The sequence below is a fragment of the Balaenoptera borealis genome, assembly GCF_965194805.1.
Source record: "Balaenoptera borealis genome assembly, chromosome: 5".
Lineage (NCBI taxonomy): Eukaryota > Metazoa > Chordata > Mammalia > Artiodactyla > Balaenopteridae > Balaenoptera > Balaenoptera borealis.
In genome coordinates this window covers 70,030,697-70,049,804 of record NC_138862.1, presented here as the reverse complement: position 1 = coordinate 70,049,804, position 19,108 = coordinate 70,030,697, and the positions used below count along the sequence as shown (strand labels likewise).

The following is a 19,108-nucleotide window of genomic DNA, read 5'->3' as shown; positions in this document are numbered from 1 at the left end:
AGTGATCCTCACAACCTAATTTTTTAAATAATTTATTTATTTATTTATTTATTTATGGCTGTGTTGGGTCTTTGTTGCTGTGCACGGGCTTTCTCTAGTTGCGGCAAGCAGGGGCTGCTCTTTGTTGCGGTGCGCGGGCTTCTTACTGTGGTGGCTTCTCTTGTTGTGGAGCATGGGCTCTAAGCGCTGGCTTCAGTAGCTGTGGCTGGAAGGCTCTAGAGCGCAGGCTCAGTAGTTGTGGCGCACGGGCTTAGTTGCTCCGCGGCATGTGGGATCTTCCCGGACCAGGGCTCGAACCCGTGTCTCCTGCATTGGCAGGTGGATTCTTAACCACTGTGCCACCAGGGAAGCCCCTCATGACCTAATGTAAGACTTCATTTAAATGCTGGGTCTGGGTACTTTCCAGGCACAGTAAATTTGAAGCACCATTGCCACAGACTCCATGGAGTTTTCACTTAAAAACCTTGCATAAAGAGAGAACTTGACGCCTTAAACCACAAAAGCAACATATGCACAGGATACGCAGCTCCTGTCTTATTCCTAAGGTCATGGGTGACAGTCACATGGTTGGTGACATTAGGGAGAAGACCTGGGCCATAACCAATGGGGGTAGTGAGGCTGAATCATGGCAAGTGAGAACTGGAGGGGACTTTAGGAATGAAGGCCTGCCTGCCACACTGGACAAAAGAAGAAACTAAGGTCTACAGAGAAAGAACAGGGACTTCCAAAGTCAAAGTGCTTGTTGGTGGTGCAGCTGGACCTTGAATTCAGCCAGTGGGTTTACTCCAACTCGACTCTTTCCAGCAAACCCTGCCACTTTCCAACTTGAGGCCCAGTAGATAACCCTAAACAATGAGCAAATAAAGAAACTGTTCCTATTTTGCCAACTATTCCTAAGGCTGATGTTGATTTAAACAAGGCTTTTGCTTTGGTTAGGGTTGTTGGCACATCAGGCGGATTTAGTAGGACCTGGCTGAATGTTACAAACTTCATACCAAAAAATAAGTGTAAGGAAATTCCCTACTTCTCCTATAAAAATCCAATAAAAATCATTTACTCCTATAAAAATCAAAGCATAAGCCCTAATTATTTTAGCCTGGAGGGCTAAATAGCAACCAAATTCTTAATTTTGCTAATTGTCCTTTTTTTGAGACAATAGTTTATTTTACCTCTAGCTCAAATATAGTTCATTAGACAGACAAGGTAAGTGCCCAACCCATTTATTGCCTCAGTCCTGTGTCTCTGAAGTACTGCCTTCCTTGGCCACCTAGGTCCTCGGTAAGGCCCACTCTCGGTCCACCTCCAACCTCCACCCCTGGACCCCAGCTCTGGCGTGTTGCTGCCCTCCCTTCCTCCAAGCCAGAGATGAGGTTGACGCCTCCTCTGCAGGACAGGCACACGGCAGCAGACAGAGAGAGCTTCCCTGAGAGCCCTGAGGCCTCATGGGCTATGCCAGACTGAACAGCCAGCTGAGGAGGAGCAGGGGAACAGCCAGTCCCAGCAGAGACTGAAGAGGCCAATCAAGGCTCTTTTGACAAAGCTCATTCCTAGAACAGGATATGTGGGGGTGGGCAGCCCATCTGCTTGGGGTGTTTTCACCCACTCAGCCCTCATGGTTAAGGTGGCTGCCAAGCTCAGCCAGTCTTCAGGGACTGCCAGCTCCCGGCAGTCTTTCCGTTACCAAGGATACCGGCTCTTGGACAGAGGTGCACTTGCCCAAGGTCACGCCAGCATCCTGCTCCTGCGTGCCGCAGGTTTTCAAGGCAGATGAGGCGCTCCACCTGCCCAGACACGTCCATACTGAGGGACGAAGGGCTGGGGGATGAGCATCCCTGCAGAGTTTCTCTGCACAGCCTCTCTCCTAGGTACTATGTCTGCGTTCTCTCATGGTTCCCCATCTTAGTTGGATAGCGGGCTATGGCGAGCATCATGAGGACAAGTTGTAGGGTGAAACCCTGAGTCCAGACAAGGTTCTCAGTCACAGTTTCCCCCTTCCTTAATAAGGCCTTGAAAAGGTACAGCTGTGGCCAAGAACACTGCTTCTCAAACTTTAACATGCACATGATTTACCCGAAGATTTTGTTAAAATGCCGATTCAGATTCGTAAGTCTGGGATTCCGCCTTTCTAATCAGCTCTAGAGTGATGCTGGTGCTGCTGGCCCAGGGCCCACACTTTGAGTAGGTCCTGATCAGTGGTCCTAGATTAGTGCATCAGATTCACCTAGAGGGCTCACTGAAACAGACTTTCGGGCCTCACCCCCAAGAGACTCTGACGTGGCAGGTTCTAGGGATGGGCCCTGGAACTTGCATTTCTAACAAGTTCTCAGGTAATGCTGATGCTGCTGATCTGGGGCCACATTTGGAAGTCGTTGTCCTGGGGCATGTCATAGATATCAGCTGCTGTGATTTAACCATCAAGATGAAAAGCAGTGGTTCTCAGCCCCGGCTGCACAGTGGTATCACCTGAGGAGCTTTTGCCGATGCCCAAGTCCCATTCAGAGGTGTTAGATCAGAATATCTGGGCATTGTCATTTTAAAAATAGTCCGCAGATAGACTATGATGTGAATGAAGGGGCTTCCTGGAGCTGTGTGGAGCACGGGCTGCACCCTGTAAACAGGCCTGGGTCTCACAGGCAGCTGCAGCCTGTTCACAACAAATGAAAATTCAAGGAAAGATTACGCTGACCAAAGTAAATAGAATTTACTAGATTGTCTCTCCTCTCGTTAGAAGTGAAGTTCCTTTGAATGTTGCTATGTCCTCTATCAGGTCATTAAGAGAAACACAGTACCCTAAAGTCAAGTTTGCCTGCTAAAGTCTGCCTGACAATCTCATGGTTTAAATATCCTTCACAATCAGCAGGGACATGGACAGACCACGTTTTAAAGAGTTGATGGCTTGAGGCCCTATCTGCTTCTTCCCGGAGGACCCGGGTGGGTGGCGGTGTGGAGACCTGGGTTCCGGCACTTCACTGGTGTGAGTGCAGATCAGTGACTTCTTCTTTCTGGACTAGTTGGACGAGGGGACCGCTATGGCTCTCTCCGGTTCTAACATCAAAGGCTGTTCTAGAAAGTGGCAGGTGGAACATTAAGTGTTCATGGACTTGTTGGATAAACAGTGAATAAATCCTGAGCAGGAAGAGAAGTCAAGCCTGGGTAACTTGGCCATGTGTTTTCTGAGAAGTTATAAAATGATATGACCTCGCCATAAGCTTTGTCAGTACTCCTTACACTCAAGCACAGACAGTTTTAAGAAAGATGAGGACTGCGAGGCGTGGACTGGAATGAGGAGCCGGCCGTGGCGGCAGCGGACAGGGCAGGAGAGCGCACGGGGCACGGGCGTGGAACGGCGGCATCCGTACATCTGAGTGCAGCTCACAAGGATGCCTGACGGCCTCTGCAGCCCACCTGGTTTGTTTCTCCACACCACCATGTTTTTGGATCTGTGCTGATTTCCATCACTGGTTTTCCCCCTTCTCCCCACAGCACCAGGAGAACCTGGCCCTATTCCTATTTTTATCACAGTCTAACTGGGCAACCTCAGACAAACAATTTCAGCTCTCATGCTTCAGTTTCTTTTTCATTAAAATGGGGTCAAAAACCTCTGTTCCTTGTCCCTGTGGGAAGAGAATGAGGGAGTGGAGCGGAAGGGCTTGTTGGAGTCAAGCTGCTGCCCTTGTCTCCATCATCTCCCCACCGGAAGCAGGAGCACGGGACAGGTCGCCTACCTGAGGCCTGGACCTCCATGATGTACTGGTGCAGATCCTGGCCCTGCTGGATGACCTCAAAGGTCATGTTGTTCATGGCCAGCTTCCGCTCCGTGTGGCGCTGCAGCCGCTGCTCCGCCAGCGTCAGATCCTCCGTGTTGAAGTCATTCATCTGCCGAAGCAAGTCCTCATTCCAGGCATCTAGCTCTGCCGTCACCTGTGAGGGAACCACCATCAGTGCAGGCTCACTGGTCCACAAGAGCCTTGTTAACTAACCCAAGCTTCAGATCTGTCTCTACTTTGCATCTCTTTTCTGACCCCTAGATTACGTTTAAGCAATGGTGCCATGCACCCACGTATGCATGCCTTTAAAAGTGTTCTCCCGTGTTTCAATGTCTACAGCAGCAGCAAATACTTACATGATGGATTATGGTTTAGAAAGGTTTTCACACTCCATCTCATCCTACCCCCACAATAACCTGGAGAGGCAGGCAGGGTGGACATCCCCAGGTCCATCTCACAGAAGAGGAAGCTGACACTCACTCACACAGATGGAATGCTTTGCCCAGAGTTCACCCTGCTCATGAGGGGCATGACCTGAGGACATTACTCAGTTCTTCTCCTGACTGCAAAGACTTTGTCCACCATACCACAACTGTTGTTGTAAAGATCTCATCATTGGAGAGGGCCTCAGAAATTAAGTACTGAGTCTAACTCTTTTCAAGAACCAGAAACAGAGGGCTGGAGAATCCTGGTAAATGGCCCGAGGTTACACAATTGGTTAGACCCCAAACCCAGGGGTCCCGATCTGGTTCCCATGTTCTGTTGTACAGTATTCTCTCTGCTACAATGGCTGACACCAGGAAGTGGTAACAAAACGAGGTATAAATGTATAACTTACCTCTAGAAATCCAAGCAGATTAAACTCTATTGAGGCATGAATGAGTCTAATGAAGACTGAACATGTAGTGAAGGAAAACCTTGCCCTAATATGACTTTGCTAATTGGTTATTGCTCTACACCTTCACTCACATGATGTGCCCTTGTTTACTCGCAAATATGTGCCTGTAAATAGAGACGGAATCCTATACTTCCTTTACAATCACTGCTATCATCCACATAGTAAGAACTCAGAAGTATTGAATTGGATAATAATTCTACCTGATACGTGAATCAAATAAAACCTTTTCTAAAACGGTTTTCAGGTCTGTTATCGCATGCTACCCCTGTGGTAGTCCTGTGAAGGCAATGGCACAGGTGCTGTCACCCTCTTTTCTGGGAAGGCAATGGAAGCCTCACCCCAGATCACACAGTTGCAGTATGGCCCAGGCAGCCTAAGCACACGGCCCAGAGCCCAGCTTAGTGATTTTCATCATGCTGGGTCTCATCCCAGCTGACATGTGGCATAACCTTCCCAATTACCAAACACTGCTGTCCAGGAGCATCAGGGGACAAAGAGAAGGAAAGATGCAGCTGAGAGATGGTGCTGTGCCATGCTGTGCCGGGGCCATAAAGGCTGGGATGGGAAAGGCGAGCAGTCCCTTGTGAGGGGCTGCCATCCAGGGCACAGGATTCCACTCTTTGTCTAACAGTAAGACTTTCCGCCACTGAAAGTGCAGTTTCTCTCTTTGAAGCAGAAATGGGGAACTGTAAAAATATTACCTTCACTGTCGTGGGTTCTCATCTCATGCCGCCACCTCTTTGCAGGTCAACTAAGGGATCCACCAAGCTCATCCCGAAAACCTAGTATCTACTTATTGTGGGGAGCCCTTGAGGATCTGGGAACAAGCAGGTTGGTAGGCAAACAGGTTTTTGTTATATCCCGTCTTTTTTTTTTTTTTTTAGATTTTTTTTGATGTGGACCATTTTTAAAGTCTTTATTGAATTTGTTACATTATTGCTTCTGTTTTATGTTTTGGTTTTTTGGCCACGAGGCGTGTGGGATCTTAGCTCCCCGACAGGGATCGAACCCACACCCCCTACATCCCATCTTTGAAAAGCATTTCATTATCTAACTAGAGAAAGGAGTTAAACTGAGAAAAATAAGAGAGATAACTTATAATTTATAAGAGATAATTTATAGAATGAATAGGCCTTTGTAGACTAGGCCTATAGCTATGTTTTTCCTTCCTGTATTTAAAAAAATTGAAGTATAATTTACATATAATAAGATACATAAATTTTAAGCATTCAGCTCTATGAGTTTTGACAAGTTTAGTTACCCGTGTAGCCATCACCAAAAACAAAATATAGGACCTTTCCATCACCCTAGGGAGTCATCCTTTCCAGTCAGTTCCTGCCCCTGCCCCACTTCAGGTACCATTTTCTGATTTCTATCCTCACAGATTCCTAGATTCCATACAAATGAAATCATACAGTATGGACTCTTTCATGTCTAGCTTCTGTGTTCAACACGCTGTATTTAAGATTTATCTGTGTTGTATCAGTTCATTCCTTGCTACTGCTGAGTATTGTTCCATGGTATAGAGATACCATGATTTGTGTATCCATCCTCTAGCTGGTGAACTCCTGGGTTGTTTTCAGTGTTTGGCTATTATGAATAAGGCTGATGTGAAAGTTCTTGTACAAGTCTTACTGTGGACACTGGTTTTCATTTCTCTTGAGGGTCACTTAGGAGTGCAATTGTAGGGTCATAGGGTAAGTGTACGTTTAACATTCTCAAGAGGAATTTCGCATTCTCTGTGAAAGTTCCATTTGCTCACCATCATTTGGTATTATCAGTCTATTTAATTTTAGCCAAGCTAGTGGGTGTGAAGTGATATCTCATTATGGTTTGAGGTTGTATTTCCCTGATGACTCATGGTGGTGAACACATTTCATATGCTTATTGACTGTTGGTACCTACTTTCAGAAAGTGTTGAGTTTTGTGCTCATTTTTCAAAAGCTAGGTTATCTTTTGATTATAGATTTGTAAGAGTTCTTAATATATGCTGGATATAAGTCATTTATCAGATAATATATGGAAAATAGCCCAAACAAAATTTTTAGTCCATTTCCTTGTCTACAATCTTAAGGAAAATAAAAATAAGAAAACAAGCATGAAAGGAAGAGTCTGCCTTTTCTTTACATTTTAGTTTTTGTTTTGTTTTCATGAAACTGAGTCTATGAAGAAGTTGTTTGCTGCAGGAAGATCCCAGAGGGGCCCCAAAGCCTGAGTCTGTAGAGCAGAAAGGCAAGTGTCGAGGGTCCTGGTTAGGGCAGAGCAAAGGTGAGGTGCTTTGGTTGGAATAGTGAGGCTCAGAGGTCTGGTATCTTGGGAATCTGAATCTAAAGCAAATGTGAAGTATGCCCAGGATTCTATATCTGTTGTTTCTATATTCCTTCCTTCCCCTTCTCCACCCGTACCTCCCAATACCATTGAGCTGAAGGACCCAAGTCTGTCATGAAGCCTGAAGAATGAGAATTTCAAGGAGCTACTCAATGCAACAGCCTGGCTTCCAAGTCTCCCTCCCTGGGTCTACACACTCTTTACTCTCTCTGTGTCTGACTTTCTTCCCAAATCCCCAAGAACTGATGCCCAGAGCTTTGAAATAGTCTGATTTATGAATTTTGAATGTCGGCTGGAGTTTAAATTATTTTCTTTCCTGAGTATTTTCTGTTTCCTCAAGGAATATTCTGTCATTGGTTTCCCTCTCTCCACCTTCTTTCTGGAGCATAAGGTTGGCATATAGCAGGGGCTCTTTTTTTTTTTTTAAAGAAAAAAATTTGTTTTCAAACCCGAAGCTTGCTTTACAGCTAATGAACAAACCTAGCTTTCCGGCCCCATCTCATGCTCTTCTGTTATGTGAACCAGGCATCTGGTTTGCTCCCTGATCCTGAGAGGTAGCTCTGCCCTCTCCAATCACCTTCTCTGGTCCAGCAGCCCTGAGATGTCCTTGTCCCTCCTCCCAGTCTGCTCAAGTCCTCACTGCCCTTCAAAGTCACCCCTCTGGCATGAAGAGCTTCATGACAACCCCCAGAACCTGACATTTTTCTCCGGCTTATATCATAACATGGCACATGGGCTAATTTGCTAACACAGAGACAAAGCCATGAAAAGAAAAACCTGCCTGGGGATTAATCTGGTGATCTAACTCCATTTGGAAAAGAAACCTGGAAGAATTTGTACTAGGCAGAAACTAGGGCCTGAACCAAATGAGTGAAAGATGGAATAGAAAGTACCCACAGGGCATTCAGCTTTCAATCAACCTATTTTGCTTTCTCCTTCCACTCAGTTAGCTCCATCTCGGCTCCTGGCTCACTCAGCTCCTCTCTGGGCTCCAGTGGCCTCTCTCTGCCTCACTCTTCTGAATTAATTGGCATGTGAGGATATGAGAGATACACTGGCAGTGTTTCTATTCTAACAATTATCTACTCTAGAGCCACAGCCATAAGGAAAATCAGAGAAGGAGGTGAACAGGAATTTAGAAAGGATAAGAGGCAGTGGGAAATGGGAAGACACTTCAAAAAGAAGACCAAAGCTTTCCTACCAGATGAGATTCACTGAATCCAGTATTCTGTGGTCAAAAACTGACCCAAGGGACTTGGTTTAGCAGTAGCCTTGGGCTCTGTTCTCAGAAAGCCCTCTTCACTGGCTCCTCCCATTTTCTGGGTCCTTCCCAGGAGTTATGTGTAGAGAATGCTTTCTCCCCTCACCCCCAAGTGTACCTGCCTGAAACAGAACTCACCTGTTCCTCTCTTCCCACTTCCTATGGTCTATTCCCATCACCTTAGCTCTTTATTATCAGCTGCAAAGTTGGAAATCTCACTGTGTAGTCCTTTTCTTCAGATCATTTTTAGATGCTGGTGATCATGATGAAGATGATGATCATGGTTAAAAGAAGATTCTACCCTGAATTCTGCATTTATTATGGGATAGACAGTGTTAAGCATTTGATTTTCTTTTATTTCATCCTCATAGCAACTCTAGGAGGAAACGAAGGCACACAGAAGTCAGATCATTTGCCTCATGGTCTCAGAGCTGGTGGTGGCAGAGCTCAGCATTCAACTACAAAGTCCAGGGCTCTTAACCACGGTGTCATATCAACAGAGCTGGTCCAAGAACTAACTTCAGGGGATAGCTTTCTTTTTATTTTTCTCACTTCAGAGAAGTGCCTGTTTAACCTTTCCCTTGTTTTCTTCTCTAAAAAAACCCCCACAAATTCCTGATAACTCCATTTTCTTCACTTCACATGAACCTTTGAAATTAATCATGTGCTTTGAACAGATCAATAAACTGTGTGTTTGTGACCTTATATAATGCCAGGAATAGTTTACCCATTCAAAAAAAAACCCACAGAGTCTTCCCCCAGTAGGATATTTTTGTTGAAGAGTTGGTAAATTTAAAAAATTCGGTGCTTTGTGACCACCTAGAGGGGTGGGATAGGGAGGGTGGGAGACACAAGAGGGAGGAGATATGGGGATGTATGTATATGTATAGCTGATTCACTTCGTTATACAGCAGAAACTAACACACCATTGTAAAGCAATTATACTCCAATGAAGACGTTAAAAAAAAAATTGACACTGAGTATTTATACTCAGTATAAAGGTCACGTTAACCTATCTAGAATTCTCTGGTTTCCCAGGGGCCTTTGCCATGAACAGGAGACACATCTGCAATCCGGCATTGGGGTGTGAACACTGGGACAAAAGCTGTGGCAAAGAGAAGTGTAACCTGCCCTCTGCATGGGCACATTCTCTGTATGGCAAGCACAAATGCCTGTGGCTCTCACAGCAGTTATGTGAACACTCAGGGATCACCTAACAGGATTGGGTAACAAATTCAGAGAGAAACAATGGGGGAGAATAAGATGGAATGTTTGCTTAAAATCTGGATGCAAATACATATACATATGTATATGTATATACAGCATATTAGTATCGGGTTGGCCAAAAGGTTTGTTCAAGTTCTTCCATAACATCTTATGGAAGAACCCGAACGAACTTTTGGCCAACCCAATATATATTATTTAGGTATTTTATTAATAATAACAATGCTGACTACAATGTATTAAAGTGTTTAAGTGCTAGGCACTTTGCTAAAAATGTTCTATGTGTTAACTCATTAAATCCTTAATAACCCTATGGGGACTGGGAATTTTTATTCTCATACCTATTTCTCAGATGAGGAAACCAAATGAGTAACTTGTCTAAAAGTCACACAATTAGTAAAGCTGGTGAAACAGGGTTTCAAACCCAGGCACTCTAACTCAAAATACTGCATACTCAATGACTGCACTATACTGCCTCTCAGCAAAGGGTGTGTGTGTCTGTGTGTATCAACACTGCATATGTTATGTACATTAAGGTCCAGTCCCATTCCAACTAACAGTGGCGAGGAAGGATCCAAGGCATTTCATTGTGGTAAGATGCTCTGAAATACATGAGCTGTCAATTGCAAATGAACATCTTTCTGTTCTAAATATAATGTCATTATTTGTATTAAAATGAGAAAAGCAAAAGCTAAATATTCTCCACTGACCTACAAGTGCTGGCTGATAGGGAAAGACATACTGCAGCTAAAGAGACAGTCTCACTGCATGGGAAGGGCTATTTTATCTATAATGGGTATGTACATTGATATGCATTACCACTGTGAAACTAAAATAAACTAAATTACCAAAGTCATTTGTTCTTCTTGTCTAGTCTAGTGTTAAGTTTTTTTCTGTTAATCAATTTATAAAATGATGAGGATTAGTGAATTCTAATACAGATTATTTTAAAAGTATATCATAGAATTCCCCTCTGTTTTAGAAATATATATAACCTGTCTAAAGAGTTAAAATATTTCTTTATGTAGCTATAAGAAAACCTTTGAGGATACTGCAAGAGTTTTCTGGAAAAGCAGAAGGACTTAGCAGTAAAGATATCCACTCAGTTGTTTTTTGATTTTTGGCAAAAAAATGTAAGAACATATTGCAACACTGTAACTGATGAGTTCCAATGTTCGGTCACCTAATTTCGATTCCAATTGGATAATTTGGATAATGGAACACAATTTTTATGACCAGGTTCATGTTCTTTTTTCATTATCATCATGATTAAAACTGAGATCTTTTATAATCATGACTGATCTTTAGTCTTTATTTTGCCCATATCTTTGCCTCTTAATCAGTTTGAGACTTGTAGGACTCTATTCTGTTTTCAAAAAAATCTCTCCTCTGTTGAAGAGCTCCTATGATGTATACTGTTCACCCATTCTAAAACTTATCAATGCTTGAGTGTCAGAATGGGTTTTCTCCCGTGAAAGCTAAACACCCAGTGCTGGAGCTTACATCATTTCCTTCTACTGAGTTCCCTGTTATCTTTACCAGAAAGGAGAAGAAGACAGCATTTGAACCTTGATAATGTCACCTGCCTTCAGGTCCACATTACCCACCCCATTACAGAATGATCTGAAAGCTTCCATCAGGGATCTTTGATAATTTGCCAAAAACAAGTGACATGCCGGAATACTAAAGCTGTGTAAATAATCCTTTTTTTTTTTTAAAGGAAGATGTTAGGGGAAACTCCCAATGATCCTGAAACCAATTTGACAAAAATCTAGAAGAAACTATCAAATAAATATTTTGTGAGAATTTTGGTTTACTTTATTGTATTTATTCTGCATTTCCTTTGCAAACGATTTGGGGTACATTTAGAAAATGCTGTAGGAATCCCAAGGGAACCCACAAAAATTGATCTCAAACAGATCTCATTTTCTTTCTTGATATAGTTACTAAGTTGGTGCATTTAAGGCATGTTACAAACATGGAGAACAGCAAGGCTTTGCAGTCTCACACTGTATCTATGGAGGAAAGGGCTATGAAATTGGACTAGAAGATGATGTGGCCCTTTGAAAGAATGACTGTGCAGGCTGACGGCTGTGTCACTGAAGGAAAACTTCCAGTGAAGCACCGCAGAGTCCTGCCTGACCTGGCCAATATTTCAAATTGTTGAAATACTGATAGCAATAATAAATTAAATTTATTTTGATAGGCTGAAGAACTGGGCCTAAAAAAAAAGTAAAATTTGAGAGGAAAAATACATAAAAAGCTTTCATTTAAGTTAAAAAAAAAAAGTCAGTGTATTGGAAGCACGTATCTTGAAAAGACAACCAGGGGCTTTTAAGGGAGCACAAGCCTCAACAAGGCAGAAAAGGCCCCTATCTCCTGGGCTGTGCTGGGAGAGCACCAGGGTCCTGGACACACAGCTCCCAAGGGGTGTGTGTAAGCCAGCCGTGGCTAACTACAGCCCAGCCAGCAGGGGGCAACCAGGAGAGGTACAATGTGTACCCAGAAAGCAGCGAGTACATCGGAGCTTATGTCCCACAGAAAAGGGCTGACAATAAAGAGAAGTAGTTATCGAAGTTTTAGAGTCAGAGGGGACTGCAGAAATAACTTACACAATCTCAACACTTTTCAGATAAAGGAAAAGAGGTCTGTGATGAACATTTTCAAATATTTTTAAGGTTGCCAAATAAAAGGGAGCAGATTTGTTCTGTTTTTCCAGAGAACAGAACCAGGACCAAAGGGTAGAAGGGTGGAGATCTTGGTTCAACACAATAATGAGATCCTGAGCTCCCTCCTCTCCCCAACCCTGCTTCTGGGCTCTGGAGATATTCTGGTAGAGGCTAGATGGCATCCTTCAGAGATGCCAAATCCTAGCCACCAACTTTTACCTGTCCTCCAGGTGTCATCTCATTGGGAAACCTTCCACGGGCAGCCTGAGAAAGCTAAGCATTCCTGTCTCAGTGTTCTCATCAAGCTGTAAGCTTCTCTCTGTCATAGAATGATCACATTATAGGATGGTTCTATTTCTATGGTTCTCCCCAACTAGCCCACTGATAGCAGGGGTTGTTTCATCCTCAATGCCCAACACAATTTTTGGTGCATAGTAGGTGCTCACAAATGTTTATCAAGCTGTATTGATAGTAGGTGCTCACTAAATGTTTATCAAGTGTAAAACGTGAAAGGCCTCTGCATACAACCAATTGCAGAGTTGAGACCACCAGTGCAAATTACAATCAGCTTTCTCTCCTCTGGGCAGAATTTTCCTCCTTGAAGGCCATTTTCCTCAGCCTCAGCCTGGCCCCAACTTGTCCTAATGTGAACCCCATGGATTTATAGTTTGCTATTCCATTCCTTACCTGGGTTAATGATGCAGATTAATTTTCAGGTACATTGAGAAAACTTTGGTTGTAATTATAGAGTCAGAAATTTAAAAGAAAGATCGTAACTGTGGCCTATTTTTTAGCCCCTTGTATAGAGTATCTTTCTTGGTGTCATTCCTAGTACTCTCCAACATGGGTATGCCCACCCCAGGGGATACCCAAGATTATCCACTGATAACAGAGAGAAATATTCTCTGTATATAAATAAGCATATGTATGTGCATATATATTATATGCACACATATTTGATCAAACCAATAAAAAAAGATATGACGTTTCCCCAGACTTTCATAGGGTACTGACACCGGAGTCTCACTCGGAAGTCATGGCAGGTGATGTGGTGGGCAGGGCACCTCAGGGACGGTGGAAGGACCACAATGCAGAGGGGCAGACTGGCTCATTTGTTCAGTTGCTTTCAGCATATTTCAAATTATTGCTGTTTTCATGTGCCCAGTTAAATGGACTTATCTATTATCTAGTTTTAACTAAACCACCCTTCACAAGAAGACGTGGCTTAACACGGTTCCTCAAAGAAACTACAGTTTGAAGATAATACTAACATGAAAGCACAAGAGAACTTTGAACTCTTTGGCAGCCACATGATGGGGTAAAGAAACAATGACAATCTAATCAGGTCTGTCAAGAAACCAGAACCAAAAAATAATTGAAAATTATCAAGAAGACTATTTGAAATACGGAACTACAACTTCTAATGAAAAAGTCAAACTTCACCCTAAGGGCACAGTGAGTTTTGAGATTATTAGTGATAGTATAACATGTATATAATTTATAAATTAATATGGATGCATATATAGGGGGTTGCAAGTTCAAAAATATTTTATTGAGTGTCTAATCAAAAGAGTTTGGAGACCACTGTCCTGTTCCTGCTTCTAAAAATATTTTTTTTATTTCTTTCTGATCATTCTGATTAATTGTAGAAAAGGTGAAATGCATGGAGTTATCAAAAACAAGAAGAAATCATCCATATTCTTACCACCACAAAATAAACATTATTTGCATTTGCTGAAGTGTCTCTTCCATTACAACTGTTTCCTATAACTTATCTTTCATAGGCGGCTGAACTTACAGGGAAAAAACTTTAAAGAGCATCATGTTCCGCTATGGGTCACTTCATCTAGTCTCCAGGGAGTCTAAGAAGGAGTGTCAGGAATGCAGCTGCAGTCCTGGTTTCTGAACACTTGCCTAATACGTCTGGGATAAGTTTCACTCTCAGCGGGCGTACCCCCTGACCCCATCCCGGGTATACCCTGGAGGCCATATAATTGAGTAAAACAAGACTGGTGCTGCAACTCATGTGTTAACCTTAATTTTAAAGTTAATTAGCCCATGCCAGCCATCAGTGACATGGTTAAGGAGTCACACTTAGATTACCCAAATGTCAGGGGAGCAGGTCAGCTCTGGTTTTCAGTAATCCCTAGGAATTCCGAGTATGTCCATCAAATGCCTTCCTTTAGGAAAGGAAACCATAGCTGTGGGTCCTGCAGTGACAGCCTCTGCCCTGGCTTATATCAGCTCCAGCATGGCTCTCATTACAGAAATCACCCTCAGTTTCACACTCTGAATCTTCTCTAGAAGTTTGCCCTTCATCATCACAGTGAAACCCTAGCTGGTATTTGAAATAATCTCATCACCCTCAAAAATAACTTCTGACAATCTGACTTGAAGGAGACATTTTCCATAGGTTTGGCAGGATTTCCATTTCTGTCTAAGATGAAAAGCAGCATTTCCCCAAGGTTTGGGCCACATCCGAAATGGGGAACAAGACCCCTTCTAAAACCTGGGTGCAGAACTAAATTTTTATCACCCTCATTTTTATCTCCCTCATTTGGTCTGTTTATTATTTTTATCTCCCTCATTTTATTAGACCCTCATACTACTTCCCTACTTCTGGTTTGCTGCATACCAAGCTGTCCAAGTTGTTGTCAGGCTGGGAGGGGAAACATTTATACAAACAAAGGCTGAGAAATGCAAATCCTACAATTTAAATATCAAACTCTTCTACTGCAACATTTAAATAGGATCCAATTTTAAAGTATTTGATTTACAATCAACTTTTTTTAAAAAAAAAGAATATCTTCTTACATATGCTTTGGATTGGAAATGGATTTTCCCAGAATTACTGCAGGCAAACACACCGGACTGATGCCCCTGGCTGATGTCAGGGGTACAGTTCAAGCGGCAAAGTGAAGCTAACTGACCTGTTCTGGAAATAAACCAGCAACCCAGACCTCAAACCCACAGCTGTCTCATCAAATAAAGCTTAAACATCCAAACCCTCAGGTTATTCCCTCCCCCTTAAGCATTTTTGATGTGGACCTGGAATGACAGGAGAGTAGATAAAGAATACAACAGTCAAATCCCCACACCTGCTAACATAATTCCCCCATGGATATACTCACTCTCGGTGGGTGAGGACTGTGGGAGGGCCTGCAGCCAACATTGCTGCAACCAAACATTACCTCTGTTTATTTCGGTGAGTCTCACTCCCAACTACCAAAGAATAATAACTCATGCCCCCTCTTTCCTTTCTTTATTACTTTTGTCACCCCACTTTCATTCCTTTCTGCATACCAATGTCTCTAATTTTCCACTGGCATTTTCACTGTTCTTTCAATATATGTTTTAATACTGTCTGCCACCTGAAATCCCTTTGAGTGTAGATTCAAGACAAATTATAAATAAGAAATATAAATAAATTTACTTGAAGTTATGGAATGAGTTGGAAGGATAATTGAGATCTAAATTTAAAGACTTGTCTTTTCCTTTGTTTCAGAAACTGTCCAGAAAGCACCTTTTAGAACATGACATCTTTAAGCAAAAAAGCTGCAGTGGCTTCCAGGAAGTCAGGATAGCAGTGAAGAAGGGAAAGGTCATTAAGAGAGTCAGGGATAGGAAGGATTGCTTTAGGACTGCTTTTTGTTTGTTTGTTTTTTTTTACATTTCTGATTCTCATTATAAACATTTTTGGTCTCAGGATTGAAGAAGAGGGCTTCTGTTGCCAGGACAGTTTTCTGGTCCTGCGTGGGATTGTGAATGACATTGGCATTGGGATATTGGAGCATACAACATTTGAAAAAATAATAATTTTCCTTCCAAACCAGTTCCACAGAAGTTTCCACAAATATTGTTGGGAAGATCAATCCCAGACCCCCAGAAGTCCCAACTAGGAGGAGATGGTTGGAATGCAAAGTAAAGTTTTAATGAATGGTAGAGGGATAATTGGTTTTCCTTCACAACACACCAGCCAGGAGCAAAGAGAAGATATAGCTCTTAATTTAACCCTTTGCCATCCCTGAAAAGGACAAAGCGCCATAGGTGTTGAATACTCTTCGCACCCCAGAAACCCTACTGGCCTGGCTTTAGTTACTGTGTCAAAGCAGAAGATAATAAAAGGTGGATATTATGTGGGGCAGACAGTATTAATAGGCATCACAAAGAGGACATAAATATACCAGAACAGCGGATTCTGACCTTCCCAGAATGAAGTGAGGAGCCAAGGAAATGAACCAGCAAATGTCCTTCACATATGCTTACTTTCTTAACAAGCAGAAAGCAAACTGAGGATTCGGGTCTTCGTTCCTGTGGCTCCTGACTTCCTGGCTGCTGTGTGACCCCGTCTAATCCCTGATCTACAGTCACCAGCTGAGGAGACCACCTACTTTTAACACCTTCCTACTCACGAAGCTATAGAATCCAACAAGTCTGCCTCAGTCACCAAACAGCCAACTCCGCGGTCTGCCAGGAACCCAAGTGCCAAGTAGGAGTCCAATGCAAGCCAACAAACCCCTTCTCAATGGAGTAATCCCAGACAGACAGCGAGGGGAGGGGCTCTGCTTGGCAGCCTGGGTGAGGGGGAGTGGAAGGAATCCAACACGGTGGAACGCGAATTTGCTGATTTCCAGAAACATATCATGAGGCATAATCCCCTCCCATCCCCTCAGGCTACTGCGCAGCAGTCCTTCCGGTTCCCGGGGCACTGCCCTCGGGCACCTCACCTGCCCAGCACCGCCTCCCCACCTGTACCTCAATGGTGTACTGCTCAAAGATGCGCAGCTGCAGGAAGATGTCCAGCTTGATCTTTCGCTCGTGGAACAGCTCCTCCATCTGCACCTGGGCGTCGTCGAGCTGCTGCAGCACCGACTCGATGTGGCTGATGGAGCTACCGTGGGGCGTCTTGTTGCTGGACACAGCCGAGTCCCTGTGGCAGAGCCGGGGAGAGAAGGGAGGGGCCTTGACATGTTAACAGTGACAGAGGGGCCTTCCTCGTCTGAGTGAGGGGGACGGGAAGCTACTGTGAGCCTGGCACTGTCTGCGTAGTAGGTGAGCCAAAGCTACTGTGCCCTCTTTGGGGTTCACAGCGCTATAGCTCTAAGGCTGGCTGCTGTCCTATTCCTCAGGCAGAATTGTGACGGGATCAAATGAAATAATGCATGCAAAAGGGCTCCACAAATGTTACAGAAATCGAATGGTTCCATACATATATGTAGTCTAATATATACATATTTCAAGACACACATACACAAATACACATATCACAATACATATGGGTAGATAAATTAAGGCATATGTAAAAAAAAAAATCCTTCCTAGTTTTACCTCATAGGATCATGGTTAAAATGAGATCATGGCTGCCAAAATTATTCATCTCCTTTGTAATTCTATGCCAAAGTTATGGGCTGGTGTTATTACACAGGCTTCAAGCTATACTTAGGAAAGCATGGGGTCTGGAGGCTGCAAGCCTGGCTTAAGTCCCCCTCTCACATATATGGGCTGGTGACCTTGGGAAATCACCTCCCTGAGGCCCAGTTGCCTCCTGTAAAGTGGGCTTAATAATCCCTGCCCTACTCACGGCACAGTTTGCTGTTAAAGAAGATGGCATGTGTAACCGTGCTCTGTGACCAGGAACGTGCTGTATGAATGACTGTTAATGCTGAAAGGACAGTGACATGTCAGGTGCTGACTGGAGATGGGTCCAGCTGTGGAGTAGAAGCTAGGGCACAAGAGGCTGGACAACCAACAAAGGCTTCAGAGAGGATGAGCCCAGAACTGGGTGTTAGAAGAAAAGGATGAGCTGAGTAGATGCGAGGGGTGGGCTTTCTGAGCAGAGAGCGTCTATACAGAAGAAGCAAGGGGAGGTGGCATGCCATAGAGGGAACCAAGAGATAAACATATTGATCTGCTCAGACAAGTGAGGTGGTGGTGACACCTCCAGAGCCCATTATAATAGGAAAACTGTGGAGTTCAAGAAGTTTAGATTCTACAGGGCCTTGACTGAGTAAGCTAGAGCCCTAGAACTTGAAACAAACAAGCACATTCATTATCTCATGATACCTTAGTTTCTGACACAGTTTAAGAAGTCAGAGGGGAAAATCATTAGTTTTGAATGGTCTCATCAGCAGCCTTTCTGAAAACCAGGTCCTTCTGGCCTGTGCTTGTCTCAGAAGCAATGGTATCTGAGTTCACACTATTTCTAGATGGAGCATAAAGCCAGTTTGTCAAGAGCCTCCCTGTCTGTCATCTAGAGAGCTTCTGATCCCTGCCTTCTCACCCTGACCTACTTGGGCATGAAAGCCCATTGCTGCACAGCTTCCCCCAACTACGAAAAGAACTCAAGAGGAGTACTCAACACTGTGCATTACGCATTTGCTGAGGAGGGCGGATATGACTATTCTTTCTGACGGCTCCCCTCAGTCTTTCTCTATCACCCGGCTTCCAGAAGGAAGAGGATGATTTCTGGTCACTTTGTTCAGCATCTCTGTCAGTGTCACATTCACTAGGAATCATAGAGATGATACAAAAACCACCTTAGGTGCTTCGCTGATCAGTGCCAGAGGAGACGTGGAGGCCTAGGGCAGATGTGTGCGCTGGTATGTGTGAGGCATCCTGCCAATGTCCACTAGGCATCGTTTGCTTTTTTTCTTTGACTGGTCTTGATATCAGGGAGGGGAGTCCAGGATAGCATCAGACTGGTGGGGGGGACGAACAGTCGCCAGTGGTTCTTGTCACACGCCTATGGTCCTCTCTGAAGTCCATGGAACTTAAACTTGTAGGACAGGCATCGGCAACCTCGTTGCCTTTACCATCACTGAGTAGCCTTCAGCCCTCAGGTATGGCGCAAGGTTGGCAGGGGATGAGAGCGAGTGGCACCTCCACAGACCCAGCCCCGCAGAGAGGCTAGCCAAGTTTGTGAAAAGTATTTGGAGAGAAAATGCAAAAGCCATCACATAAT

General features: G+C 43.8%; 1 protein-coding gene across 12 annotated transcripts in view; it reads right to left on the bottom strand.

Annotated features, from left to right (window-relative positions):
- Positions 1–19,108, bottom strand: part of LOC309628841 (kalirin) — a gene marked incomplete at its 3' end in the record, with an annotated part of 315,688 nt that overhangs the window by 284,405 nt on the left and 12,175 nt on the right. For all 12 annotated transcript variants that reach the window (XM_082392269.1, XM_082392257.1, XM_082392258.1 and 9 more), the window contains exons 3-4: positions 16,903–17,077; positions 3,726–3,921 (exon numbers count right to left, since the gene is read on the bottom strand). In XM_082392269.1, the coding sequence (XP_082248395.1) occupies positions 3,726–3,921; positions 16,903–17,077 (371 nt within the window). The remainder of the gene's footprint in view (positions 1–3,725; positions 3,922–16,902; positions 17,078–19,108) is intronic.